At 50.4% G+C, this 27,839-nt stretch overlaps 13 protein-coding genes across 13 annotated transcripts; 4 read left to right on the top strand and 9 right to left on the bottom strand.

Moving 5' to 3' along the window:
* Positions 1-36: 36 nt before the first annotated feature.
* Positions 37-966, bottom strand: M438DRAFT_280549 (glutathione transferase omega-1; the record flags this gene model as incomplete). Its single annotated transcript, XM_029901169.1, has 3 exons — positions 37-272; positions 333-729; positions 784-966. 3 exons carry the CDS (start codon positions 964-966, stop codon positions 37-39), a joined length of 816 nt encoding a protein of 271 aa, XP_029757148.1.
* A 323-nt stretch (positions 967-1,289) lies between these two features.
* M438DRAFT_377036 (uncharacterized protein) lies at positions 1,290-2,651 on the bottom strand (the record flags this gene model as incomplete). The annotated part of the gene is made up of 1 exon (XM_029908703.1): positions 1,290-2,651. One exon carries the CDS (start codon positions 2,649-2,651, stop codon positions 1,290-1,292), a length of 1,362 nt encoding a protein of 453 aa, XP_029757149.1.
* A 542-nt stretch (positions 2,652-3,193) lies between these two features.
* Positions 3,194-3,844, bottom strand: M438DRAFT_280467 (YjgF-like protein; the record flags this gene model as incomplete). Its single annotated transcript, XM_029901163.1, has 4 exons — positions 3,194-3,349; positions 3,410-3,583; positions 3,648-3,664; positions 3,721-3,844. 4 exons carry the CDS (start codon positions 3,842-3,844, stop codon positions 3,194-3,196), a joined length of 471 nt encoding a protein of 156 aa, XP_029757150.1.
* A 373-nt stretch (positions 3,845-4,217) lies between these two features.
* M438DRAFT_280335 (DNA repair protein) lies at positions 4,218-7,794 on the bottom strand (the record flags this gene model as incomplete). Its single annotated transcript, XM_029901157.1, has 4 exons — positions 4,218-5,487; positions 5,539-5,795; positions 5,849-5,942; positions 5,990-7,794. The coding sequence occupies 4 exons, from the start codon at positions 7,792-7,794 to the stop codon at positions 4,218-4,220; spliced, it is 3,426 nt and encodes a 1,141-aa protein (XP_029757151.1).
* Positions 7,795-8,100: 306 nt separating this feature from the next.
* M438DRAFT_252454 (DnaJ-domain-containing protein) lies at positions 8,101-9,789 on the top strand (the record flags this gene model as incomplete). The annotated part of the gene is made up of 1 exon (XM_029899662.1): positions 8,101-9,789. A coding segment is annotated over one exon (1,689 nt), but the record flags the coding sequence as incomplete, so codon positions are not given.
* Positions 9,790-10,735: 946 nt separating this feature from the next.
* Positions 10,736-11,242, bottom strand: M438DRAFT_338353 (uncharacterized protein; the record flags this gene model as incomplete). The annotated part of the gene is made up of 1 exon (XM_029904108.1): positions 10,736-11,242. One exon carries the CDS (start codon positions 11,240-11,242, stop codon positions 10,736-10,738), a length of 507 nt encoding a protein of 168 aa, XP_029757153.1.
* A 1,283-nt stretch (positions 11,243-12,525) lies between these two features.
* On the top strand, positions 12,526-14,655 carry M438DRAFT_280567 (ClpP/crotonase; the record flags this gene model as incomplete). The annotated part of the gene is made up of 1 exon (XM_029901171.1): positions 12,526-14,655. The coding sequence occupies one exon, from the start codon at positions 12,526-12,528 to the stop codon at positions 14,653-14,655; it is 2,130 nt and encodes a 709-aa protein (XP_029757154.1).
* Positions 14,656-15,355: 700 nt separating this feature from the next.
* M438DRAFT_325095 (uncharacterized protein) lies at positions 15,356-16,425 on the bottom strand (the record flags this gene model as incomplete). The annotated part of the gene is made up of 2 exons (XM_029903078.1): positions 15,356-16,274; positions 16,328-16,425. The coding sequence occupies 2 exons, from the start codon at positions 16,423-16,425 to the stop codon at positions 15,356-15,358; spliced, it is 1,017 nt and encodes a 338-aa protein (XP_029757155.1).
* Positions 16,426-17,254: 829 nt separating this feature from the next.
* On the bottom strand, positions 17,255-18,248 carry M438DRAFT_358289 (uncharacterized protein; the record flags this gene model as incomplete). The annotated part of the gene is made up of 2 exons (XM_029907250.1): positions 17,255-18,095; positions 18,154-18,248. 2 exons carry the CDS (start codon positions 18,246-18,248, stop codon positions 17,255-17,257), a joined length of 936 nt encoding a protein of 311 aa, XP_029757156.1.
* A 760-nt stretch (positions 18,249-19,008) lies between these two features.
* On the top strand, positions 19,009-21,205 carry M438DRAFT_348349 (SGT1-domain-containing protein). Its single transcript, XM_029906125.1, has one exon. The coding sequence runs from the start codon at positions 19,055-19,057 to the stop codon at positions 21,125-21,127; it is 2,073 nt and encodes a 690-aa protein (XP_029757157.1). The 5' UTR covers positions 19,009-19,054; the 3' UTR covers positions 21,128-21,205.
* Positions 21,206-21,409: 204 nt separating this feature from the next.
* On the bottom strand, positions 21,410-23,621 carry M438DRAFT_348350 (uncharacterized protein). The gene is made up of 2 exons (XM_029906126.1): positions 21,966-23,621; positions 21,410-21,913 (listed from the first exon to the last, which is right to left on the bottom strand). Exons 1-2 carry the CDS (start codon positions 23,286-23,288, stop codon positions 21,584-21,586), a joined length of 1,653 nt encoding a protein of 550 aa, XP_029757158.1. The 5' UTR covers positions 23,289-23,621; the 3' UTR covers positions 21,410-21,583.
* A 751-nt stretch (positions 23,622-24,372) lies between these two features.
* Positions 24,373-25,944, top strand: M438DRAFT_280340 (MFS general substrate transporter; the record flags this gene model as incomplete). The annotated part of the gene is made up of 1 exon (XM_029901158.1): positions 24,373-25,944. The coding sequence occupies one exon, from the start codon at positions 24,373-24,375 to the stop codon at positions 25,942-25,944; it is 1,572 nt and encodes a 523-aa protein (XP_029757159.1).
* A 62-nt stretch (positions 25,945-26,006) lies between these two features.
* Positions 26,007-27,356, bottom strand: M438DRAFT_338359 (uncharacterized protein; the record flags this gene model as incomplete). The annotated part of the gene is made up of 4 exons (XM_029904109.1): positions 26,007-26,118; positions 26,169-26,403; positions 26,451-27,140; positions 27,191-27,356. 4 exons carry the CDS (start codon positions 27,354-27,356, stop codon positions 26,007-26,009), a joined length of 1,203 nt encoding a protein of 400 aa, XP_029757160.1.
* Between the last annotated feature and the right edge of the window lie 483 nt (positions 27,357-27,839).

Consider the following 27,839-nt stretch of genomic DNA (forward strand, 5'->3'; position numbering starts at 1 on the left):
GATTGGCCTCGTTCCCCATCATCAAGTATTGCTCGTTCAAGGTACACCACGACCCTTGCGAGTTGCCTTAGCCAACTCACTCTGTGCCTTATCATCGGCATACTTCTGGTAGATGCTGAGGTACTTTTCCTTCTCACTCGTAGTCTCGCGCACTGAAGGACGTTCCTCGATGGCTTTGAGCCACTTGTTGAACCTCGACCAAACAGCACTATCTTCACCTCCATCTGGAATGTTCAGACCATTCTTGTAGTGGTCGAAGACCCATAGACGAACTGCGGAGACAAGACATTAACACTCGACGAAAACAAGATCCGAGGCGATATATAACTTACTTGCCCAAGGCGCAACAACCAAATCGATCAGGCCAACATCTTTGCCTGAAAAGTAAGGGCCCTCAGAGTCCATCTCCTTGGTAAATTCCTTCAGGTGACCTAAGAACTCTTGTCTCACTTCTTCTAGTCCTTCGGTATCTGACATTGGCTGGAACTGCAGAAAACGATGGAAAGCAGGGATGATTCGAGAAGTGCAGTAGTCGGTCCAAATTCGAGCGCGGGCACGCTCGTAGGGGTCCTCAGACAAGAGCTTTGGTCCATGGTCTGGGTACGCTTCTTCGAGGAATTCGCAGATGACCGTGCTTTCGTATAATGGCTTGTTGTCATACTGAAGTGTCGGGACCAGACCACGAGGGTTGAGCTTCAACAGCGATTCTGGCTTGTGGTATGGGTTGACCTTCATTGCAAGTCAGCCTCCAGAACGCAATGGCTTGGTGAGCAAAAACAATACCTCAATGTACTGATAAGGGATCTTCTTCTCCTGCAACACCGTCCATGCGCGGCCGACAAAAGGACAAAACCATCCAGCATACAGCTTCAATGGCTGCTCCGCTTTGTGATCCTCAACTGTCTTCTGTGCAAGGCCTGTGGCGTGTGGAAACAGGTCCGCATCAGGGTGAGATTTGTTCGACATTTTGCTGATTTTCAATGGATATTTTGTCTGCCTGATGGTCGTTCGAGACAAGTTTCTTAGCATTGGCGTTGTCGTTTTCGCGGATGGAAGGTGCATTTATGATGGCGGCTTGGGCGGCTGATAATGATGTGGAAGTCGTGAGTATGACGCCATGCGCGGGGTCGATTCGAGCCTCTCGGATGGCCTTTTGCACAACTCGATGACCTTCAACCTTTGCCCATCATACAAGATTCGGATTATGTCTTTCGTGGAGAATCCAGGATTTTAGCTGCCCCAATGCAATTTTGGTATGTTTTGTGATGACTGGTGGTTGTAAAGCGAGATCACATTACGCAGCAAGGGCCTTTCTGGAAGTCTGGGCCATACTTGTCGATAGCGACAGCAAGCTCATTCGCTTTCTGCTTCTCCTTGACTTCAGTCGGGAAGTATTTGACCAGATATTCAGCTCTTTGCTGATCAATAGATCCAGAGTCAGCAGTAATGACAGACGTCGATCTGCACATTGGACATTTTGATGCCGACTTTTGTAGCTCGATCATGCAGCGAATGCAAAAGACTGTATTGCAGCACTCGAGTCGAATAGGTCTCCAGGCAATGTTGTAACAAACCGGGCAGCTGTAGTCATCCAATTGTGGTACGATCGTGACCACTTGCTGAGACATAGCCGCACACATGTCAGTTGCGACAGACTTTGCGAAGGGCCCGCTGTTTGCATAACTTTGATAAGCTTTTGTTGCTCCCAGAGCGGTCCGCTTGTCGAATTTCTTAAGGATCTTTCGCACTGCTTCCATGTTGAGCTCTTGGAAGCGCATAGCTCTCAAGATGTCCAGGTTGACCGCCACGAAGTGATCAAAAGTGTTCCTGCTCGTCTTTTCCCTAAACCTTTTGACAAGCCCTTGGTCAACCAGATCTTTGGAGAAGAGTTCGAGATGTGATTTTGCTTGGTCAAAAGTGCGTGAGCCACGATCTCTTTCGTATGGCGAGAAGAAGATGGCATGCTGAACATATAGAGCAAGGATTTGGCGCCAAATTGTTACATCCGATCTAGCCTTATATTTACCCTTCTTTGATGCGGCCGGCTCGGTGAGCGTAGTGACTGCTGTACCGAGTTCTACGATATGCGATTCGAGACGCCTTTCTTCTGCGTGCTGAATGGCATCTAGTTGTGCCAATTTCGGATCAAGAAGGTTGAAGAAGTTTGCGGCTGTGTGGAGATGGACATGGGCCCAGTGAGCACCATTCTCAGCAGAAGAGGCTCTGATCATAGCGTTAGACTGCTCGTGCTCCGATATTGAAGACCCATCGGTTTCATGTGAGATCTGGCTGGCACGCCTTCCAGCATCAGTTTGAGTCGACTGAGTGTTCTCATTGTTTTCGGCCAGCCAGAGAAAGTACTGCTTTGTCTCCTTGGTCAAGTGTGCATCCAGGAATTCTCCACTCTCGCCATCAACAGCGACCCATAGTTCCGGGACAAAATGTGCGCCATTTCTATCTCCTGGTGCCTCCACGCCAAATTCGCTGTGTACATGCTGGAGTGTCGAAGCATCCAGACCGAGGGCGCTTAATTCTTGCTGAACCTTCTTGATAGCCTTCTTGAGCAGTCGATATGAGATGGCCGAAGAAATCCACTCCTCCGGGAACCCTTCACTGGCCAGTAGTTGCGCATATTCATGTCCGTACTTCATGATGTCCGAAAGCAATCCTCTTGATAAGTCTATGGGTTTGGTGGTCCAGGCGCAAAGATCTTCAATGCATCTTCAGATAAAGTGACCAGTGGTGCCAGGATTTGCTCGCGAAATCAACCAGAGAAATTGCCAGAGATTCCAATGAGTTATGGAGCAAAGAAGGTCATGGCATCTAGAAGCAAACAAAAAGTCGGTTTCCAACGGTTCACCTCGTGCTCAAATGCTGCCTTCTGTGAGGGTGTGGCGCGAACAAAACGTCGAGTCAAGGAGATGAAAGAAACGCGGGGAATGGTTGATCCGTTCCGTGTTAAACTCTAAATCGTCACACTCATCACCCTGTCTCTGACTTATCCATGCTCATCTGTTTTCACTCTCTGGAAGTATGGATCCCTTATAGTCCTTTGTTATAACGTGAGAGAAGCTGTAGCACATGGCTCAAGAAGTCTTTGGAGCCTGTTGTCACGAGTCGCCAGCAAAGCTCGCAAGATGGCTATTCATGGGCTTGATGATCAAACAAACCATGCTGCCAGGCAAATTATTACCTACTCTTTGTCAACCACAGCAACCATATCCATCATCATATCCGCCCCAGCAAGCAAAAATGGCATCTGTGTAGTAGTCCTCGCCGGCTTCTGCGGGAAATACCCACCATAAACCTCATTGATATCTGCCACCATGTGGAAATCCTTGACAAACAGCTGTCGCCATCAGATTAGCACCATCCCCGGAGTATCAAAACCTCACATATTCAGACTTACATTCACTTTAACAACCTTCTCAAGATCGGAGCCGGCGGCTTCGAGGACATGAGAAGCATTTTGGATCATCTTGTGTGCTTGGTCCTTGACACTGCCAGTGACGAGTTTACAAGAGGAGTCGGCGGGAAGTTGAGCGGAGAGGAAGACGAAGCCATTGGCTTTGGTGGCTTGAGACTGTTGATGCGGTCAGTATCTGTTGTGTCCTGGGAAAAGTTGTCGGGGACGGGAAAAGTCATACGTAGTAAGGTCCAATAGCTATTAGAATTGTGTCAGTGAAAAGGAAAGACTCTTTGATATTGGAATATACATACGATGGATGGCTTTCTCAGAAAATACTTGAGTTAGGGTTGACTTTCTTGCGATGGAGGAAAACGCAAATTGGTTACGGATCATGGAGTTGGCGCCCACTCGGGTAGTTCTGGCAAAGACGTTCATACTGAATTTTTTTGACAATGTAAGTGTTGGAAATATAGGTTGGAGCTAGGTATGTAAGTCGGGTCGTGTCAGAGTACGAGTTATTGAATGTCGAGATGTGGCCAGGCAGCTCCGATGGTGGAGCTGTCCCGCATTTTGTCAAGTGTAGGGCGTAAGCACAACCGACACCTAGGAGGTATAGATTTTCGAAAAGCGATGTTCATGCTTACAAGACAGAGCTTCTGATGGATATTCTGACCAAGCGGTCGGTTGCAAGTAATATTAACAGATCATGACGTGATTTCGTTATCGTCAGTCAACTCCCACCAGCGCCTAGCTATAATGACCACGCGGTAGAATAAACACCATCATACCATCCATCGCCGATAATAATCTAAGCAGCGCTAAAATCCAGCGTCGTCTGTCCTCTCTCAGGATCCGCCATTTTGTGCACACTGACATCTTGAACTCCCTCAATGTACTTGCCCATGGCTTGCGGTGTGATGAGCACGAACTGTCTGCCAACAGATCTACGAGCAGCCTGGATCATCATCTTCATACTGACCTCTCTGTTCGCACTATCCATGAAAACATCGAACTCGTCAAGACAGCGGATTGGCGAGCCCATGGCTTCCCAAATCGAAAGCAGCAGACAAATAGTCGAGAAAGACTTCTCACCACCAGATAGAGTCTTGGTTTGACGACCCTTGTCACTGTTCTTCGAGATGTCGGGTTCAACGTTGATGTCCAGCGTCTTGTCGGCGTGATGAACCAGAATGCGACCACGGAAGTTACGTTCCGACAAGAGGTAGCTGAAAGTAATCTTTGCTCTGGTAGTGATGTGCTTACGGAAGAGCTTCCAGCGATTCTTGCGGTAGAGTAGCGCTGACTTGAGCTTCTTTGCAACATCCTTCTGTCCAGACAAGGCTCGTTGGGCGATGGCGAACTTCTTGTGTGCATCGCGCCAGGCCTGATAGATCTCTTCGCGGCTACCGCCGATGCTGTCCTGGTATCGTTTGTGCTCCTGCTCCAGCTTTTCGAGTTTGCGGTCCAGCACTTCGACGGTGTTGCCTGGCTCCACAGGAATTCTGCGACTGACATTTGTCGCTCCAGGTAGATAATCCTCATTGATGAGCCTCTCCTGCTCAACGCGCGAGACCTCGAGTGACTCTTTCTCTTGCTGTGCCATGTCCACGAACTCGAGGGCCTGGTTCTTCTGTCGCAGGGCATATTCCCGCGAAGCAGTCTTGTCTTCCAGCCTTCTCTCTGCCTTTGTGAGTTGTGCTTTGGCTTCTTCAACCTGTTTGTTGGCAGCATCGAGTTGGTGCTTGACGTCCCTGTTGTCATCACCCAATTTGTCCAAAGCGTTGACGGAGTCCTCCATAGTGTCATTCGCAGCTTGGAGGTTCTGCTCGGCCTCGCTGTATTGTGCGTGTAGCTCGTCCAAAGCGCTCGTGTCGTTAACAGCATCGGCGTCTAGCTCGGCCTGCAGCTGTTCGATTCGATCTTCCAGTTGCTGCCTCTGCAAGCGAATCTCCTTTGCGTCTCTATCGTGTCGGTTCTTCGCCTGTTTGGCGCGAGTAAGGGCGGTCTCCAACGTTCGGATCTGGTTCTCGGCCTCCTGAAGGTCTCGTTTGGCGCCGTTAAGGTTCTCTTGCGCGATGCTGCAGAATGAGTTAGTAGGCTGACTTGATGGTGCGTCTCGAACCACTTACTTCAATTGTGCCTCAAGACTGGTTTTCAAACGCATCTGTCCTTGCCATTTTTTGACCGGGCCCATTTGCATTCCGCCTCTTGTAGGGTTGAAACGATGACCGGCCCCTCGCACATGAGCATTGTGGCAGACAACCACTTTCACGCCACGTGGACGTCTCTGTGCAAACTCGTTGGCAGTATTTCTGTCAGGCATGAGCACTGTCTGGTCAATCAATTGGTTGATGATGAGACAGTTGCGGACTGCATCGTTTTCGATCTGTTAAGGAGTCAGCAACAGAACAACTACCATCGATGCAAGACATGTATCACCTCCAGAACTCGTTGCATAGTGACAAGATCCGCGTCTGGCTCATTTTGCCGTGTGTTGATCTGAGCTCCATTGTTGATCAAGATGTTGGAATGGCTGTTTTGTGTTAGTTTGGCATTTGTCTTGTGATCTGAAGCACTTACCAGTTCTGTTGTCTCATGATTCTTGATAGCAACACCTTGTCATGATGGCTCGCGACAACGAACGCATCGAGTTGTCCACCACAGGTTGACTCGATGATGGAACCCCATTCTGGCTGGAGTAGTCGAACGTACATGCCCATCGGTCCAATCGGCTCTTTCGAGAAGCCGCGTTCATTTCTGATCTGTCGGAGAACATTGTGAATAGGTGGAGCAAAAGCGCGGGCTTGTTGACCTTGGTCACTTCGTAACCGCTCCAACATGTCTTGCGCATCGCTGACAGCTTTCTTCTTGCTTTGCAAGGCCCCTCCACGAGCATCAGTCACTTCTTTCTGGGCCTGGATCACGCCGTTGTCAATGTGCGTTCTCTGAGAAGAATGCTCCTCTTCGCGCTGTTTGGCCTGCTGAAGTTGAGTACGAGCATCCTCCAGTTCGGACACCTTGTGGGCGTGGGCGGGACCGTTGGCGTTCTCGATCCTGGTCCTTTCGGCATTCATCTTGGTCTCTAGATCACTCATGGTCTTCTTAGAGGATTTGATATCTTCTCTGATGTTCCTTTGCTCGGCCTTCTTGTCGCGCATGGTATTCATGTTTGAATCGAAGACACTCTTGATCTCGTTATAGTTCTCTTGTAGAGGACCCAGCTGCTCCTTGAGGTCAGTGATGACGGCGGCATTCGCTTCGCGAGTGGCGTTGGATTCGTCGTAAAGCTTGCTGGCATTGTCGGCTGATGCTTGCTGCATGGCGATCTTGTTATCGGCCTGGCGAATCTTTTCCTCGATATTTGCAAGTTCACGTTCTTGCTCTTCAACTTGAGCCCAAGCATGTTGCCAGCGCAGCTGGTTGATCTTCTCCATAGTAGTCTGACTCTGATCTATGAGCTTCTTCTTGGCCTCTGCTTCCCTAGCCTTTCTGCCATGAACTTCAAGATCAGTCTCGGCACCTTCGCATCTGCTCTCGATGGTGTCCAACTGTTCTTCGAGCAGGCGGTAATCGCTGTCGAGCTGTTCGAGCTGAGTACCTCTGATGAAGAACTTGTATTTGTCGTGAGGTGAGGACCCGCTGAGGAACTCACGAGCCTTGTCCTGAGACAAGACGTTCATGGGGTTATCCAGCTGAAGAGCAAAGAAGTCGACAATGTTTTCAAGTTCGGCTCTCTTGGTAGACATGGTCCTACCTTCAGAATTTTTGATCTTGAAGCCACTTCCGGTCTGGGAGAAGTGTCTCTCGACGATAATGGACTTGCCGTAATCGTAAGGCTTATAGGCCATGTCGCCTTGGTTCTTGATCTTGACAGCAACGTAGGCATTCTCTTCGCCAGACTTGATGAAGTTCTTCAGACTGCCAGCACGATTTGTCTGAGCGGCCTTGACACCCAAGCAGATGGTGAGAGCGGTGAGAATGGCACTTTTTCCACTTCCGTTGTGGCCGATGATGAAGTTGATGAGGGGGCCGAGTTGGATGCGGAGCTTACTGTGGCACATGAAGTTTTCCATGTAGACATCCTCGATGATGCCCTGCTCGGCAGCCTTGTTCTCCTTGTTTTGCGAGTAATGCCGTTGTACCAGCTGAGTAGCGCGGATTTCAGATTCGGGGTCCTCGCCCTCGTCGGACGAGACGTCGAGGTGCAGGTCGTGATCTTCGTTGACATGGCTGTGGTACTGGTATGTGTAACCGCCATCAACTTCGTCGGTCTCGAGGGGTGCATCGTCTGCGGGCTGGGCATAGACTCTGGCGCGTTTGGGAGAGGATGGTGGTGAGTCGTCGTCGGATGCGTCGTCAGGACCGTGTCTACGCTTGTTGGCCATAGCGACAGTGCGGGCCAGTGATGGCAGAGAGTGATTGAATGAGCCGGCTGATCGAGCTCAATGGCTGCCTTGAACGCACAAGCAAGGTTGGCTCAAGTTCACTCATTCGTTAAACGGGCGACGCGAGGGAAGCGCGGCTCAGGCAGGCGCGATGTGAGACGCGACTTGACCGTGCCAAGGCCTGTAGACTGTTATCTTATCTATCCGCGCACTGGCCATGCACATGCATCTAGCCGCTGTGACATGTTCGAACAACCAAAAAGTTGACCACGCTGTTTCGGAATCGTCCAGCTGTCAGGTGAAGCCATGGGTGCTGGACAGTCGTCAACAAACGGTGCCGCCCAAGAGGCTGCTCCCGAGGCACAGAAGACAGGCTACTACACGCTTCTCGGTATTGAACGCGATGCCACCGAAGACGAGATCAAGAAAGCCTACCGGCGCAAGGCCCTCGAACTACATCCTGATCGCAACTATGGAAACGTCGAGTCTGCCACTTCCCTATTCGCCGAAGTCCAATCAGCCTACGAGGTTCTCTCGGACCCACAAGAAAGAGCCTGGTACGATTCACATGAGTCCCAGATCCTGCGGGGTGATGATCCGACTACTGGAGGTGCAGGTGCTGGCGAGTACGAGTATGGGAACGTCAAAATGACAAGCGCCGAAGATCTGGCTCGTATGCTGCGAAAGTTCAACAGCGGCGTTGAGTTCACCGATGCTCCGTCAGGCTTCTTTGGTTTCCTGCGCGAGACCTTTGACCAGCTGGCGAGAGAGGAGGAGGCCGCCGCTCACTGGGAAGGTCTTGATCTTCCCGACTATCCCTCCTTCGGCCACAAAGACGACCAATACGATGATGTGCCCAAGTCCTTCTATGCTGTCTGGCTTTCGTTCAGCACTCGCAAGTCTTTCGCCTGGTGCGACAAGTACCGACTTTCAGAAGCACCCGACCGCCGTTACCGCCGTATGATGGAGAAAGAGAACCAGCGTTTCCGCGAACAAGGCATTCGTGAGTTCAATGACTCTGTCCGCGCTCTGGTTGCCTTTGTCCGTAAACGCGATCCACGATACATCCCGAACACCCAAACAGAGGCTGAACGCCAGAAAGTCCTCCGTGACGCGGCCGCTGCACAAGCTGCGAGAGCAAGAGCCGCGAATCAAGTGAGCACAGAAGCCTCTGCCATCCCAGAGTGGGCACAGACGGTTGCAAAAGACGAGCACGAAGGTGTCATTGGTGAAAGCGAGTCAGAGGTCGAGGAAGTCTTTGAGTGTGTCGCATGCAAGAAGACGTTCAAGAGTGAGAAGCAATGGGACGCACACGAGAAGAGTAAAAAACATCAGAAGGCTGTTCATGCTCTGAGGAAGAAGATGCAAAAGGAGAATGCAAACTTGAATTTGGACAGTGAGCCTACAAGCGGAGACGCTACCCCACTCGACACCGAAGACTACGAGCCCTTGCCAGAGGACCAATACCCTATGATGGAAGACGAGCCCTTGCAAGAAGACGACTACCCAATCATGGACGATGAAGCAGCTGCGGGCATGGACCATCTCACTCTGGACGAAGACTTGTCCGACTCTGAGGACGAAGAGGCTTCTCCTTCAGTTCAAGAGACTGCCGTAAGTGAAGTAACGAATGATCAAACCGCAAACACAACCGATTCTTCAGACGATGAATATGCTCCCGCCTCGCAAGTAAAGGCCCGCCTTCAGGACCCTCCCTCGCACCTACGAGGCACAAAAAGCCCCGGTGCAGACTCCGAGTCAGATGCAACACCCTCAACACAAGCGCCAAAGAAAGGCAAAGCTGCCCAGAAGCGAGCAAAGAGAGCCGCCGCTGCAGCAGCTGCCACCATAGAACAGGAAGAAGGCAAATTCAACTGCGCAACCTGTGAAGGCATCTTCCCTTCCAAAACAAAACTGCACCAACACATCAAAGAATTCCCTAAACATGCCGCTCTCAAGACTGTCGCTTCTGCTGGTGGTGCAAAGGGGAAGAAGAAGGGCAAGAGATAGCTTGGAATCACATGCGTAGCGTGGGTACTTTCCCCTCTTCCCCTCCCATTTCTCATCATCTACGGCCGTAGTCGGACCTGGTACCGATCGTGTATCGATTCTAGTTGGTCCCATTCATGGTTGGCTTGTGGTCACTGCCACGATGCAAGAGGCCTTGTCTGGAACCTCGTGAGTCTCATGAGTACAACCCGAGTCTCGCATCAAGAGGAACTCCTTCTACAGGTGTGTCTCTGTTCGTCTTTTGTCGGTAGGGACACGCACGGTATCGCCCATGAGTGGATTTTTGGCTGAGGCTTATCTTGAGCCATAACGATCCATATGTGATTGTGCCCAAAAGCGGACCCAGGCCCAGTCTGCCTGGGATTGTCTACGAAGGTCCTACCTACAGCAGCAACTCGAACGTCTGCCCGTCGATACGCTTGAAGTGCCAGGCACTATTGATATACCAACAAGGATTGCATTCACGATACTTTAGTCCGACCAGTGTGCATCTTGCTTGCGCTATCTCGAACAGGTCCTCCGCGTCGCACAGCTCCTCAAATGGTACAACAAAATGCATCTTGATTTCAGCTGAAACACTAGACCCTGGCCCCCGGTATCTGCCCGCAACACATAGCCAATATAGCATGCTGCTCAGAGCCATTGTAACCTCGGAATCAATATTCAGATCGGGGTTTCGAACGGCTTTGATCACTTCATGGCTGAACGTACATCTTGTGCGCGAATGAATGACTTCCAGGTTGGTTAGATCGTAGTGATCGTGTTGGCCAGCAGGATCCTTTTCGTGAAAGGAATTTCGGCTGTTGCATTCATTTCGTCGAATCAGACCGCGCTTGTCGCCAACTATGATACAACATTGATCAGACACCGGGCCGTCATGGAAAGCGAAAACGTTCATGATAAATGGGACCCAATAGGCTTCGACGTACATTTATGCGCATGTGCGAATCAAGTTCATATGAACCAATACGCCGGCCTTCTCGTCCATCTCGCCAATACGAGGAAGGGCAGCTTCGGCGCGATACCAGCGTTCTGTGGGTTTCCATCCTTTTGTGGGCTTCTTGCTTGACCTCGTCGGCAAGTATCTTCGGCCAGATTCGAGCTTGTGACCGGGATTCGTGAACAACTTGCCGTAGCTCAAGTTTCGAACCTCGGAAGGCAGATCGAGAAAGCGAAAGATCTGGACCAATTCGCTGTCGCTCTCTTGCGCTTTGCCAGATGTCTGCCATATCAAGTCAGTCGGGATGGTGGTATAGTCAGAGTCTTCAGCTGGGCTAACTCTTCGCCGCCCAGCCATCTTCGGCGGCACGGCCGTGGCCGTTAGTCGAAGGATACTGTCAGATTCAATAGTCCTGAATGGACTGGGAAGTTGTATGAAGGATGGAGAGGGCGCTTGGCTGGTGTAACCTGCAAGCAGACCATTCCAACATGGCGACATGACGTTATGTAAGCATCTCGCTTATTCACGGCGGCTGGTTAATCTATACAGAATATGCATAGCTGTCGCAACATTTCCTTTCTTACGAACGTGACTATCCATCATCGACAACTTCTGATGCATTTCATGTTGTCTATCATGGCGTAAGCTCACGTTACGGACACTTGGCGTGGAGTTCAGTCCGTAGAGGATGACAATTTTGACAAAGTGAGTGTCACGAAACTAGTGCGACGTGGTTGAATGCCGCTACCTCCATGTAATACGCGTTTCATTGTTTACTGAGAAGGTTCGCGGCACCAACTATTGACAAGATCTAGAGTTCAAGCTCTAAAGTGGAGCGGGCTTCTTATTGGGTGACAGTCGCTCTTCCCCTGAGTGGATGGTCGTCCGATCCATCGCGCTCTGCCACATGGCTTTGCAATTCAAACCCTCATGACAGATTTCTGTCCAACCAACATCGGGCCTCCTTCGGGTCTAGATTCCCAAGTCTCTCCCTTCCAATCAGACTGGTCGTCGTTCAAGTCCGCGTAAACTCGCCATGCCATGCTTGAGCTTTGCGACTACCTCTGAACCTCATCGCCAGCGGCTGAGAAGTCTAACATCGTGATCCTTCGATGGGATGAAACGCATGCAGATCAGGACTTGGCTCCAGTACATTTCTGGAACCTTCCTTGAGCCTCTTTGATAAACTGTGGGAACGGCATCATGAAGCTGTCATCCTGCCAGACTTGCTTGTGTCATATTCCACTCTACGAACGCAATCCCTCTCCAGTCGGTACATCGCCTACATGTCTGCCCACGGCTACAGTTGCGATCCACTACGGCTACTTGAAAGATGCACACGCGCAGCGCATCGATCACTCGAGGCCTCCTGCAGCCCAATGACAAGATCGCTGTGGCCGGTCATCTCAACAATGACTGGTCAGAACTGCCGAAGAAGGTCTATTTGTGCTGGACTATGCTGGCCGCCAGATTAGTCCCCACCCTGTTATCGTTTCGAACGCTACATTGGTTTGAGGTTATCGAATAGGTTCACAAGTGACCAAATTGCTGTTGAGTAAGGTTGGTGGGAGATTCAATCGATACTTTCACGTGTCTGTCGCCGCTGACGTCTCTCGCCCCAAATCGACGACGAGCTAACGAGAAGTACTGCATATATCACCAGCTGTCCGAGGACAGCACGGAATCGATGCTACGTCTCGATTCCTGCATGCAAGTCAACAAATCAACCGCCTCCTACTGTCCCATTCACCCACCATCATCTCGCAACAGAACTCGATAACATGAAGGTTCTTCTTCTGTGTACTGCACATAACTCCCTGTCTCAACGACTGTACCTGACTTTGGCACCCGATCATGAGGTCACACTTGAGTACGCGCTTTCGGCCGAGACTGTGATCGAGGCTGCGGATATGGCTCACCCACACCTTATCATCTGTCCTTTCCTCACATCTCCAGTACCTAAGGAAGTCTTCACGAAGTTTATGACTCTCGTCGTCCATCCTGGTGCTCCTGGCGATGGTGGTCCCAGTGCTCTTGACTTCATAATTATGGGTGAAGACGGAACAGATTCAGATCTGGAAAGAGTCATGAAAAGGGATCTGTGGTCCGAACACGGCCGTTCTCACTGGGCGGTCACTGTCTTGCAAGCTATCGAGGAGTACGATGCAGGCCCAGTGTGGGCATTCGAACAGTTCTGTATCGACATTGACGACCACAATCTCACCAAATCAAGTCTTTACCGAGGGGATGTCACGCGAGCAGCGATAGCGGCAAGCGTTGCGGCCATTGAGAGAGTCAAACTCGCTATTCAGGAGACAGCAGGTACGGATCTCGAAGGCGATGCACGCTGGGATCGTATCACCCCCGAACTGCAAGCAAAGTCTGAATACAAGACTGCATCCGTCACGACCGGCGAGCCTTTTCTTGGAGGACACACTACTCCGCTTCCATTGCTCAAAGCTGCTCAGCGAGACTTTGATATCAATCGTCATTCTGCTCGGATGATATCTAGGCTCATACGTGCTTCAGATTCCCAACCTGGTTGTCTGACGAGGATGTTTAGCTCAAGCTTATATGTGTATGGTGGTTTCATCGAGGATGGTGAGCACATGGCAGACATCCACACTCAGCCTGGCACGATCATCGGTACTCGAAATGATGCTATATGCTTCAGAACAATCGACGGGAAAGGAATTTGGGTCTCTCACACCCGACGAGTCAAGAAAAAGACAGATGCTACGATGTGGCCCAAAGTACCAGCCATACCACTGTTTACAGACATTGGCATTATTGATGCCCAAAATCCGCCTCAGCTGCTACCTGATCTTCCTGAAGATTTCCACAGACTCGAATACCCAACACTTCAAGAAGTTTTCATCGAGTATGATACTATATGTACAGGACAACGGGTTGCGTACTTGACTTTCGACTTCTACAACGGAGCCATGAGTACAAACCAGTGCCGTCATATGTGTGCAGCCTTGCGATGCATTCTGGTTACACACACCGAATCATCGCCTTTGTCAGCCATGGTATTGCTAGGAGGCAGCTATTTCTCGAACGGCATCCATCTTAATGTAATTGAAGCCGCCCCAGATTCGGCCTATGAGTCCTGGGCCAACATTAACGCAATGAATGATGTGGTTCTACTCATTCTCCAGGATTTTGCGGCCAAGAACATCATGACTGTTGCTGCACTTCGAGGCAACGCCGCCGCCGGAGGAGTGGCGCTCGCAGCAGCTGCGGATCTGGTGATCGCTGGCGAAAATGTGGTCATGAATCCAGCGTATCGCACACTGGGATTATTCGGCAGTGAGTATCATACGATCTCCTACTACGGAAGGGTAGGCTATGATGTGGGCCGTCACCTCCTTCGCGACATGCTTCCAGTTTCTGCCCAACAAGCCAGAGATATTGGGCTTGTCGATATTGTTCTACCAGGCTATGGAGATGCGCTGGACACGGCAATCCACACTCACGTCAGCAATCTCATCTCGTCCAACCAAAAGCCCGGCCAATGGAAGAACAAGCTCGACCTCAGCCCTACTGCCCTCGCCTTCGCTCGCATGCAGGAACTAGGCGAAATGGCAAAAGACTTTTGGTCCGCCCGCTCCCTCCGCTACCACTCACGCCGCCGCGACTTCGTCCGCAAAATCAAAGCCTCCAAGACACCTCTTCGTTTCGCCGTTCATCGACGCAAAGTCGGCGAATATGACGAGGAGGAAACTGATAGCTTTGACATGATAGAGACGTTTGCGATGTTGTTGAGGAAAGGGCAGGAAGTTGCGTTGCAGGAGAGTATTGAGGCGTTGAAGGCGCAGGCGAGGAGAGCGAGTACGCCGGGGACTGGGGGTGAGATGGAGAAGAGGAAGTTGGAGTTGATGTTTGAGTGTTATTATAATGCTGGATGATCATGATGCTGGTTACCGGTGATGATGATGGTGGCGGTGGTAGCGGAGTCATTAGGTTGAAAACGAATCACTATCAATCTTCCACGTCGATTGTTATACCTTCTCAATACTACTGTGTAGTTGCCGTGCAGCCATTCATCAAAAAAAGGGACAAGATCAGCAAAGATATGCGAGAAAACCGAGTTAGCGTATTGGTGAAAGAAGCAGGACAATCAGGTTGCAGAGAATCGCGCAACGGGTCCGAAAGAATGTGAAGATACCATATAATTATAAAACTGCATAAGCAAAAACCGTAAAATCACAGAAATTCACGAATCATCCTCTATCGCAAGAAAAGCAAGAGGCCAACAAAGAATAAACATCTTCGGCACTGTGCACAAAAGAGTCCAACACACCTCCACCAAGCAAAAGAAAACCACCGTCCGCGACGTGTGGGAAGAAACCGGCGGTCCGGTTTACTTAATTAATCGGCGCGTGCTGGGGGATCGAACCCACGCAGGCGCCTTTGTCGAATGTCGGCAACCAGCTAAGTGGGCCAAAGCACACCAGACGAGCAGGCGGGGCCCTTGCTTAGCTGGGGACAAGGAATCTCTAATTCAGGTCGTATATAAAGGTAGATGGCGTGGTAGTGGTTAAGGGCGTGTGGCGGCAGCGAGAGCGGGATGTGTGTCATAGTGAGCGAGTTTTGTGCCTTGCTGCCTTAGGCTTTAGGTGGATGGTCGTTGACGGTTTGGATAGGAGCTTCGGTGCCTTGAGCCAAGGGCCATCTTTGTGGTTCGAGCCAGAACTTTTCGTGAGAGGGGTGACCGCGGATGGCGCCAGTGAGATCGAGAGGGTCGGCGAATGTTTCCCATCTCGATCTTTTGTCGATCCAGCCTGGTCCGATGCGCTCGGTTTTGCCGTCGACATCAAGGTATCTGTTTTTATCGCTAGGTAGCATGGTGCCTGGATGCATCAGGTTGATCCAGAGAGTGTACAGAATCATGGGCAATGCTTCGAAGACATAGAGGTACCACTCGTGGAAGACAACAGTATGGCAGAGGCCGTGGCATTCTCCGGTACCAAAGACTGACAAGATAGCAAAGGCCTCAATGGCGCGGAAGAGACAGCGTAGGAAGACCAATGTCGAGGTGCCGTAGAGCATAATGCAAAGACGGTGGACTTTTCGAGGAAGAGTGCCACTTTGAAGACAACGTCGATGGACTATGATGACCAAGGAGACGAAGACGAACTCCACCATGGTTTGTAGTAACAACGAAATGGCCAAGAGTATACCTCCGGTCTTGTATCCTCCATGGTCATCAGGTCGAACCGTCGCAAACATGCTGGCGCCAGCGCCGGTGAGACTTTCGACCAATGTGCCCAGGTATATGAAAACGTACAGCACACGGTCGGGGTGTAGAGGCGAGTGCATAGGAACGTATCTTAGGAGGCGTCCCAGAATGTTGTATTCGGCGGCCGAGTAAATGGGCGGACCGGCCACGGTGAAGACGTACTGTATGATGTAAAGACTCATGTTCTGTTGATTGTATGTTGAGGCGCAGCGTGTGATCCATCCAGTAGCGAAGACGAGCCCTCCCCAAACCATGAAGAAGGTAATCTTCCAATACTTGTATTTGCTGAAGCCATGTAAGCAGGTTGGATGATACACTCGGCAAGGAAAATCACCCACAAATTCTGGTATGCATGCAGCAGAAGCGATGAGACCACGATGAGGGCAAGAATGATTGGTGCGACATGATTTGGTTGGTATGCGTAGAGAAGAGTCATGGTTTCAATAGAGCGTAGCACGTATAATAGATGTCAGCAAAACAAAAGGGTGCAGTCGTGATTTTTATGTCATCCAGAAAACGATCCTCGAGGGATTTGATCTGCTGCGCCAGGAACGCTTTGTACCCTTCTGCCTTACAGGAGGATGCATACCTTCAAAATCTGCGTTCCTAATTATTCTCGCGCCTGCACTGTTGCTGACAGGCAGAGGGTACGGCACAATCTTGCCGTGTATATTGAACACACCGTCACAGCAATGATTGATATTAAGCTTCCAGAAAGATGCAGCCGACACCTTGCGCCTTCTCCTGTCTGATGCACTGCCATTGGTGCTGACGGGCTCGCAGGATCGCAGCTTCCTGTCATTTCGGAGGCGTGGCTTTTGACGGAGCTAAGGTCGGGCGCATCTTGAGATTTGCTGTATCATCGTGTCTTCATCTCTTGGAAGTATGAAGTTTGCTGGGCAGCGACTCTTGGTATACATTTTTCGAGGCTTATACATAGCCCTCTTAGTGATGAAGGAGCTGTCAACAAATCCAGGCAGCTGCAATTTGCAGGCAGTCGAGCCAAGGAGGGGCTGGGGTCAGGGTGACCGCGAGATGCCGCGCTCAGGCCACCCACGCGTCGATCGTGTGTCCTCGCGGTTCATATTCACTACACAATTGCAGCAACCATAGCAGGGTAAGCGAGTGAAGTATGAAGAGTAGTGCAATTTCTCTTCACAGTCATGAGATGATGAGTAACATGATTAATGATACATAAGCGGCTGAAGTATTGTTATTACTACGAGCAGTCCAGTATGTGTGTCTGAACTCTCATGCGAAGACCTTCAAAGCCTAGCTTTGGGCAGATCCAGTGTTTTGAATACCCATCGTCCTCCAGACGCCCGTCCATTGAGCAGTGAGGTCTTTGCAAAGCCATCTTCGACGCAAGCGAAGAAAGGGACTCCAACCTCATTCTCCCCAAAACGCGATATCACTGCTTGCCCTCGTGCAGAGTTGAGATACTTGAGGAATTGATGTACCTCATGATGGATTCTTATCGGCAGGCGCGGGGAGTAAAGAGCATAGCAGCTATTGATGAGTATATCCTTGGGGCCCATAGGCTCATAGAAGACCGTGGACTTCGATATGGCGCGCAGCATTGTCTGTCGTAAAAGTGTGGAACGATCGGAAAGAAGATACGCGCCAGCGGCGTCAGCGTTGGTCAGCGCTTCAGCAGGACCACTGGTACTGGTCTTATACCACGTTTCTGCTTCGCTATCGTCCCAGGGCTTCGGATCTACAAGCCCCCATAAGCTTCTCTCTTTCCACATAGTCGCCGAAGCGTCAACACGACTGTGGAAAAGACTTCGAGTTTTGGCTATGCGGGCAAAAGCATCTCCGATATGAGTTGATGAACGGATATCTGCAGGATCATTTTCTGGACCCAGGAGACAGAAATGATCGTGAAAAGCATATCCAGCGGTAACGGACCAGCCCTCGAGAGCTGCAAGGGCTTCTTGGTCGCGCTCGTAAGTTAAGGCCAAGTCTATATGACCACCCAAGAGTGCGAGTTGAGTGTTGCGGGAATGATTGCATATCCAGTGAATGGACCCATGTGTCGAAGTTGTGCTGAGATAGTCATTTGCAAGAGCCTCTACCAGCCCTGTTGCTCCTGCTCCTCCATTGCTAGATAGTGTCAGTCTTTTACTATTTGTTGTTGATCGGACCACTACACATCACATACCCTATACGTAGTATGGGAGTGCCACTGCCGTAGATCTGTGAAGGCTGAGTTTCGACCGTCCCATGAGAGACTATAGCAGTGTTCTGGCTTGTCATGGCGTTATTGCTCGTACAAGACAGCCCACAGATATGTATCTTCCTTCAGGTGAGTATTGAATAAATACAGAATTCGAATCTACTTTCGCGCTTCGGTCGTAGAAGTTGGGTAGCTTGGTTGAACCAATAACCGAATGCCGTCGGCGGTTGGCCAACAATGACGATCGATAGCCGTCAAAAGCCGACTGATTGTCCAGCATCAAAGCATCAATGCTATTCTCGACATACATGAGACCTGCATATGATCCCAATTGATGAGAAGAAAGGAACTCATTTCGCTCTAGTAGCCGCACCGAGCCTTGTACGAGCGTTACTAGCCGAGTGTTGAATCTGTCGGCTCTTCGTCCATCACTCTGCAGAGGGAATACCTGGCCGATGAGTTGTTTGAGGCACGTTCTGATACTGAGCGTGATGGTATTAAACTGCAAATGACCATCAGAGAGAGTAGTGTGCTTGGCAACTCATCTTTCACAGCGGCGGGCTTGTAATGCCAAAAAGTTAGCAAAGCGGCATACATGGCCGGACAACTGCTTGGAAGGGCAGTAAGGCAGTCATCTCACTTTCCGTGTGCATTAATGCACTGTGTGAAGACCATGCAAGCACTTGCATCACTATCTTGATCATGGAGATGGGGATGCAACAAAGTGCTTGGCCGGCTCAGATGCAACTTGAAAAATGGAGCTCGGACCACGGCGCGCCGGCAGAAAAGTCGCCGCCTTCGGGCCCGGACGTCGCCGCCGCCGCCAGACAATGTCTGCAGGCACGACTTGATTATCTTGAACTTCGAACTCTCAAACACTGTGAACATGTTGGACAACCAGAATCGAATTCAAGAGGTGGACTCTGATGATGAGCAGACGGAAGACTTTGGTGGTTTCGGCGGAGGAGACGGCTTTTCTGATTTTACCAAACGCCTGCCGGACGACTGTATTGAATACACCATCTTCGTTATTGATGCGAAACTCAAGACCGACTATGCGCGAAGAGAGAAGTTGAAGACCATCCAAACGGCTACTACTGGACTCCTCAAATCACCGAACCTCAAGGACTACATCTGGCAGCGCGAGAAATTTCAATTAGATTTGATTGATACAAGACTGGACTCCAACATCGAGAAGGCTGAGGCTGATAGCGCATCTGAGGAGAAGTTGCAAGTCCCTGGACACGAATACTATCTTCACGGACGAACCAACTTTGGCGATTCAATAGCGGATGAATGGTTGATTGTCTGGCTGCTTCTCGAACTCAGCCAACGGCATACTTCGGCATGGATTCAAGTTCGCGACCCAGACGGCGAATTTCTGCTCGCTGAGGCTGCAAATGCTCTGCCGAAATGGTTGGAGCCCGAACTCGCTGACAATCGTGTCTGGATCCATCAAGGACAGCTACACATCATACCTCTGCAACGAAACGCGGGCACGGGAGCCTCAGGACCTACCACGCCTGGACTATCTGGCCATGTTGACTTGAGCCAAGCGCTGCAGTTCTTACAACAAACACCACACTCGACATTGCACTCGCCAATGATCGAAGGAGAAGCTTTCCACCGTTTGCGAGACCACCCAGCCGCCATTGCAAAGAGCCAACACAACGCATTACTCTCCATCCCTCGTCGTCTCGCTTACCTCCTCCACCGAAGTCCCTCCTATGTTGCCCCAGCAATCGAGGCCTTCTATCTGCGCGACCCTATCGCCGTAAAACCTCTGGCCACGAAAGACACAGCCACCCTCCTCTTCTCCCCCGAAGACTTCGTCACCATGAGCGTTCGCTTCCCCAAAGTTGGCTACGCACAGCTCGTAAGCCAGGAATTTCCTCCTCCGCCTGCTTGGGTAGGCATAACACCACACATTCACAAAAAGCCCGTCCTCCTCGGCATGAAACTCTCCTGCGGTTTCGAAATGATGCTCCGCGACCCTCAAAACAAGGATAAGCGCGAAGTCAGAGAAATGAGCATGTTGCTCGAAGACGTGGAAGAAGGAGAAGATACGCTACCCACCGACGACGAGATCGCATCCTGGCCGCAAACAAACGACGATGACAAATGGCTCGACATCGACTTCAAAGATTTCGACAAGGAACTCAAAGGACGTGCTGCCGGCGGTGCTGGAGCTACAGACGACGACACACCACAAGGCACAGGTTTCGGCGATGAGTCCACCCAAAAAGATCTCCAAGACATGGTCTCCCGCTTCGAAAAGTTCCTCAACGAAGACGAAGAAACAGGCGCCGAGACCTTTTCCTCCGGCTCATCTTCCCTCAGCGACTCTGATGCCTCAGACTCCGAAGAAGACGACGCAGAAGAAGACAAAGCCGCCTCCTTCACCGACGCCGAATTCGAACAAGCAATGCGCGAAATGATGGGAATGCCCGACGAGCAAAAAGAAACAACTGGCTTAAACTCAGAAGCCAGAAAACTAGCTTTGGAAATGGAGGATGAAGAGGAAATGGAAAGAGATGACGACAAAGAAGCAGAACAGATATGGAAAATGATGCAAGAAATCCATGAAAAGAGGAATGCGGAAAAGAAGAAGAATACCACCACACAAGATAAAGGCAAGGATAAAGCGTTTACACCTCACGCTGCTCCCGACACAAATGCCACTGGCAAAAATGTCAGATTTGAAGACAAAGTCAGGGAAGATATCGAGAGGAGCAATAAAGGCAAAAGTAAAGGAAAAGGCAAGGCCAAGGCAAAACCAGTCACCATCGATGACGAAAGCAGTGATGATGAAGATTTACTCGCCGGAGAGGATGGAGACCCGCATTATGAAATGTTGAAGAATATGCTCGAGAGTTTCCAAGGACAAGGTGGGATGGCTGGGCCGGCTGGAAATCTTATGGGGTTGATGGGGATGGGCAAGTTGCCTAGAGATCAATAGAAGTATTAGCATGGAGCAAGCGTCATGACAATTTCTTTCATTCGCTTGCATCTTCTTATCGAAGTCTCATTCGCAAAAGCATATGTTTGATTTTCAGCTACGAGAATATTCTCGACTCTTGAAGATGTGATAACAACGGAAGGTGGTTGTTCAATTTACGAAAAAGAAAAGAAAAAAATACAAAGCACCATGGGCAGGAATCGAACCCGCGACCTCCTCGGATCTAGACTGACACGGCGTTGAGTAACAACGAATGACTGCGCACGTGTTAAGACCACGGGTGTGATAAACCACTACACCACCACGGCTATTTTTTTGCTTACAATGGGCATGAAATAAGTAGTATATAAGTATTGGAGTGGTTGAGCAAGTAACAGCGGGAAGACGGCTTGGTTGAGAGAGTTTTGGCGAGTCAGCAGGCAACACGTCAAAACGATGGTTTGGCATCAAGACCATCTATCGCGAGCTCTTTTTGACTCCTTTCCTGTTCTCGGTGATTCTGAGGAGGAAAATCTTGGTCAAGCTTCTGTAGACTGTTCCTCCTAACGCCTTGCTGTTCGCGAAGCCGGTGACCGAAAGAAGGAGTATTGTCAGTAATCCGACTACTAGGAAGCTCAACCAATATGTCTTCAAATTGTAGCCTGTATTATTGATGACTTGGATGGAGAAGTAGCTCGTCAAGAGACTGACTGGAAGGAACAAAACTGTCGCTTTGGCGAGGAAGATGGTCGTCCGAGTCAGCTTTTCGACGGCTTGGGATTCCTTGAGCGCTACGAGGTTGAAGTTCTGGATAATTTGTTAGGCTTAGATTCTATTTCGTGCCTTAATTCAGTCGTACCATGAAGGCCAACGATTCTTTCTCCCGGATGCACTCGTCGATTTCAGTCTGAGCGAGCAGTTGTATTCGGTCAAGCAGACGTTCGAAGCGGAACACTGCAGGCGAGGCGAGAGTAACCCGATGGGCTTTTGAAATCCCACCGGGGCTGATCGGAGACTGCTCGTAAGCTAAGGGGTCTACTGATGGTGAGTCGAAAGCGCCTGGCACAGCTGTGTTGTACCAAGCGTTACTGTTGTGAAAACCGTTGACAGGCTCCTGTATGAGTAGCTGATAGCTTCGACGTCTCTGGAGTATTCTTCGTATGATGGACTCGTAGCTCTTATACATCAGCTTGAGTACAGTAAGCTGGCGACCTAGTTGGTGGAGCGACTCGATCAGTGAGACATCCGCCGCCCTGAACATTCTTGTTCTGATTTCCTCGAGCTCAGCGCGATAGAGATGATCCCTCTGAGCAATCAGAGAGTATGAGGTGAGCCAGTCATCAAAAAGATAATAGAAAAGTAGGCTGGTCATCTCAGTCATAGCTTCGTGTGTCGCAGGTTGTGTAGCATCGGTAGGTCGTACAGTCACCCGGCCAAGAGAAGACGAGGGAGGCGGCGAATGTCGATGAGATTGTTGTTGAAAGATATCCAAGACGTACCATCGTATATTGTGGATGAGCTCGTCATTTGACCCAACAGGTGGGTCTTCGAAAATGCTGAAAACAGTGCCATCATCACACAGGAGTAGCGACGTCCAGATTCGATGCCCAGTCGGTCTATCGGTGCCAACACTAGGCTTTTGTCCAGTAGCCGCCACGAGCGCGTCAAAGCCGACGTAAAGGTAATGTTCTCCTCGATCAACTGAGCAGAAATGCCATAGCCGATCTACCACATGTGCAAAAAGGGGAATTTGTCGATCTCCAGTACCGGACCGCGATGCACTGTTGACCGGTGAAAGACCTAACTCAATGTCGTCAAACGACGTAGGCGATCCAGACGAATTGCTCGCAGGTGTCTTGGAAGCCTTTGGAGGCGGGATCTTAGGCCATAGAAGATCCAGCAGGCGAGGCGAAAGGTCGTACCTCTTCGCGATAACGTCGAGAAAGCTCGTTCTGCCGTGGTCCCAGCCCCAGAAGTTGATCCAGCGCGTGCTGTAATCCTTGTTCGGGCTGCTCAAGAGGTGTTCAAGGTGAATCTCGTCTGCATCGACGCGACATACAGCTTTAGCTGCGTTGAAGCAAACCATGAAATTTTTGGTCTTGACATCTCTGAGCTTGGCGAAGCACACCTCGAAATCGCCCTGCTTGTCAACATCGATGTCGATCCGGGAGGTATTGGCCATCTGCAAGGGCTACAATGCAGAGTTAGTATGACTTTCAAATCTGTAAGTACGAGCTGAACATATAGATAGGGAATGCATGACTCGGGTGGTCGACCTCAGCCTCAGCCGCAGGTAAGAAGAGTCGGTAGCAGAGAGCTGCAAAGGACGAGTACAGCCGAGTCCCTTATGACCACCCAATCAGGATCTAAGATATTGCTAAGGATCGCGCAGATGACTCTTTATATTGGCTTCGATATTGTGGCTGCGAAACCTTGCTTCAAAGGAAGGTTTGGAGCGTTGGCAATTGAGCTCGTCGTCGGTGATTGGGAGGGCATGAGAGGGCTACATGCAATCGTGAACTACGATCTCTAAGCGCAAGATACACGACCACCGAACATGGCAATACCTTCGACTGCTCCTAGGATGGAGCGACGGTACTTGAGGCCGCGATCAGGCAGCTGCAGAAGTGACCGCATGCATGGTTGCCGAGATGCGGCGGATTGCAGCTCCAGTACAATTCCGGTGTTTTTCATCAACGCTTGTCAGATCCTTGATCGTCGAAACTCTGGAGCATCTTGTTTTTATGGATCAGAAGCGCATGAGACTTTAACAATGTACTAAAAGAAAGAACGCGGTCAAGTGCAAACGCGAAGGGTGCCCTTCGGGGAAACTGCGGCTCTGCCGGTTCGCGCGCTTCAAGCCTCACAGGTCGTTCCATCTCTCCTCCTCGACCATGACTGGTGCGAAAACGCAGAAAAACATGCGCGAATCATTGACAGCCCCGTGACGACTGGATCTCCCCGGTAGCATCCCCCGAGATCACGCCACGATGTATACGTACTTCCAGGCAGAGAGAGCAGTGACGACGCGCTTGCCTGCCTGCGTTGAGGATCACCAGAACGCGACTCAGAGACTTGCGGCTGCAATGCAGAATTGCTCAAGGCAGAAAAAGAAGGATATTTGCTTCTGGAAGGCAGTGCTCGTCGAGGGTACTTGTTTTCCTTGAGCTCACACAATGTCGTGAATGACACACCTGCTTAACCCCGCACATCGACGCTGCCGATAGCTTTCACTTTTGAAGCCGTCCGATGACACAAAGACGAAGATGACTAGACCAGAGAATCCATCTCTACCACGCGACGATCCTGAGACAGACGAGAATACTCCATCAGAACGCACGGACAAGCGCGAAGAGACTTCTTCAGAACCGAAAGCCGCTACCATTCAGCCTTATACAATATTTGGGAAACGACACAAACGTGTGCTCACTGTACTTCTTGCCACGGCATCTCTGACCTCGCCATTTACACAGACTGTATACCTTCCCCTACTTCCGCTGCTAGGAGAACGATATGCCGTGTCGAATCAATCTGTCAACCTGACCATCACCTTCTATTCCATTGTCCAAGCAGTTACACCTGCTCTGTTTGCGCCATTCTCGGACAACACAGGGAGGAGACCTGTGACATTGTTCACTTTCCTTATTTATACAGTTGCCTCATTGGCTCTCGCCCTCGTCAAGTCTGAATATGTTGGCCTCCTGATTTTGCGTGGTTTACAGGCTCTTGGTGCGAGTGCAAGTGTCTCTATTGCGTACGGGATCATTGCCGACGTATGCGTACCAAGTGAGCGTGGAAGTATGATTGGTCCCGTCATGAGTGCGACCAACGTCGGTACATTACTTGGTCCTATATTCGGCGGTCTGATAGCATGGCGAAGCGGTGGACAGGAGTGGGTATTCTGGGGCCTCGTCATCTTTGGTACTGTCAATATAGGCTTCATAGCCGGTTGCCTGCCAGAAACTGCTCGTAGCGTTGTGGGCGACGGCTCTCAAGGCAGATCTAGACAATTTTCCTTGAAGCAGTGGATGCTCCTTGGACCAAGCTGGATAGGTCTTCCTGATGTTGAGAAACGGCAAGCCGTCGACAGTACTCCCGAAGAGTCGAAACGACGTGTGAGATTCGGAAACCCACTGGCTTCTCTCAAGATCATGCTCTGGAAGGACGCGGCCTTCATCATTGTCTTGGGTGGTGTCAACTACGCAGTCTGGAACAGCTTCCTCGCAATGATGCCTAGCATTTACGAGAACGATTATGGCTGGAACCAACTCGAAGTCGGCTTGGCTTACCTGCCTGGAGCCGTGGGTGTCATTAGTGGAGGTGTTGTGAATGGAAGATGGATGGACCACAAGTACAGAAAGACTGCTGGTGAGGTTGGTCTTATCGTTGACGGTGTTGCTGGTGATGACTTGGACAATTTCCCGATCGAGAAAGCACGTTGTCGAGATCTGTTCTTTGTTTGGATTGTTTATAACGCCTCTCTTGCGAGCCTGGGCTGGGTCGTCCAGATCAAACCACACGTCGCTATCTCCCTGGTGTTACAGGCCTCTGTTGGCTTCTTCGGAACATTCCTCTTCTTCTGCTTCAATACTCTGCTCATTGATGTTCACCCTGAGAGCCCAAGCACAGCCGCCGCTGCTGCTACAGTCGTCAGATGCGGTCTATCTGCCCTTGCAGTGGCGATCATGCAACCGCTCGTTCAAGCCATTGGAAGAGGGTGGTACTTGACTCTGATGACTCTGCTTATTGGTGGCGCACAAGGCTTGGGACTTTGGGCGATACCAAGATATGGTCAGGATTGGCGCAAGAAGAGGCGAGAAAAATTGCGTACGGAATAGCCACCAACTATTTACTCATTCACTACAACCCACTCAACTCAGCAAACTTCTGATCTTGATCTTCAATGGACGCTGGATCCTTTGCGTGGGCAAACTGGCTCTCCTCTCGCTGTCGCCCACTCTTCATACGTTTCTGGAAACCTTCTATCCAATTCGGTCATGATGTCAATCATCCTAAGCAAGTCAGCAGATCGGAGGACAACAACATGGAAACAAGTTCTTACGAAGTTCTGAAATCGTCTCTGCCCATCCAACAGGCTGAGGCACGTGTGTCAAACGATCTATTGAGTAAGCCTCTGCCAGACGCTAGAACATTGTTCTGAACCACATACAAGAAGTACATCAACATCCGTCCTTCGTGGTCTTCTTCTGGTGCAGACTTTGCAAAGAACTCATGGTACTTCTCAATATACGGTGTCCCGGCTCGGTGTCGAGGACACCTCCAGACACCCAGATCATCTGCAAGTCGTCATTAGCTCTTCCTCCAGCTCCGTCTCATGACTCACACTCGTTATGACCATAGAAGCAAGAAGAATCATATATGATAGGATTCTCCGTCTGAGCATCAATCGCAGAATTACCGTCCCATAAATCGCTGTGAACCAGTCGTGGCTTGATTTCCCGCCCACCGGTCTCGAGAGGACGACAAAGCCTCGTTATAATTCGATCGAAGAATATCCTCTCGAGTCTTTCCAGTTCTTTAGAGGCAGGACCTTGGCCGATTTTCTCCGCCAACATGAAATGTCTCATGTACTTCGAGAAGAAGTCTTCCCAGGAGTCGCTTTTGGTGACGTACATCGGTAGCAGCGCGCACATGTCTTGGACATGGAACCCGTACCTTCCATCCGGTGCCAGTCCCTTCTTGTGCATCTGGGCCACTTTCTGCGGGTACTGATGAAGATCCGGCAACTCATCGACCATGTCGATGAATTCGGAGAGGAAGAAGTAAGCGTCTGAGACTGTCTGGTACACACCCCAAGTGATCGGCCGGGGGCAGAAGTCAGGACAGACTTCGTAGATCGCTTTTTGTGACTCATACTCTCCTCGAAACATCTTTCTGGCGAATTTGTTCTGGCTGACCTTGAGAAAGTAAAACACGGGCTCACCACTGACGACAGTCTGGATTTCCGCTGTCCGAGACCAATAACTAGAGCCATGGGGGTGTATGCTCTTTATCTCGGTGCCCTCTGGAAAGTCTGATCTGCATTAGACTCCATCATTATATTGTGGCAGATCAAACACTGACGAGCTTTGACGTTGTCATCAACATCTTCAATGAGTTGAGCCGGGACTTCAATTTGTGTATCCCATGGAGTAGTGGCATCCCATAGCTCATCATCATCCACATTGCTGCTCATTGAACGGTCTAAATCGACGTTGTAAATCAAAGTCTCCATGGGCGTAGGTGACATGCCGAAAACCACTGCTCAACGTCTGGCTGTCTCGTTAGGAGCTAGTTCGGTTAACGATTCCAACTGATGAAATTCTCGCATGTGCCGGTCAGTGGCAAGATACGGCGAGCCCCCGAAAACATATAAGCGCTGCGCTTTTTCTTCGTGCACCAGCCTTACCGGAGCGAATCCTCCCGATATCTTGAGGCGGGGTGCATGCATGAGAGATTGTTCATGGCATTCGTAAGCAACACCAGTCGCACGCTTGGCCTATACGGATCACCGCACCTTTCGATGCCGTGTGGCTTTTGTGATTTCGGTTATTCTTCGACTCGCTACTCATCTTCAGCTACCAAGCATGTGGGGGTACATCGGTATCTGTCTTACGGATGAAGACCTTAAGCCCCATTCAGCAGACCTAGTACGGCTTGGACAACCTGTAGCGCCCCTCACTCCGTCAAGGATGGCTTGCAAGCCCGTACTGATTGTTGTTGTGTGACAAGC

Source organism: Aureobasidium pullulans (assembly GCF_000721785.1).
Source record: "Aureobasidium pullulans EXF-150 unplaced genomic scaffold scaffold_21, whole genome shotgun sequence".
In the NCBI taxonomy this organism is placed as follows: Eukaryota; Fungi; Ascomycota; class Dothideomycetes; order Dothideales; family Saccotheciaceae; genus Aureobasidium; species Aureobasidium pullulans.

Excerpts from the sequence above, each read along its gene's own strand:
- M438DRAFT_348350 (XM_029906126.1), bottom strand. The coding sequence starts at position 23,288 with ATGGCCAATACCTCCCGGATCGACATCGATGTTGACAAGCAGGGCGAT. Across the intron at positions 21,914-21,965 it reads AAGAATCGTTGGCCTTCATG|AACTTCAACCTCGTAGCGCT; the intron begins GTACGACTGAAT and ends CAAATTATCCAG.
- M438DRAFT_348349 (XM_029906125.1), top strand. The coding sequence starts at position 19,055 with ATGTTGGACAACCAGAATCGAATTCAAGAGGTGGACTCTGATGATGAG.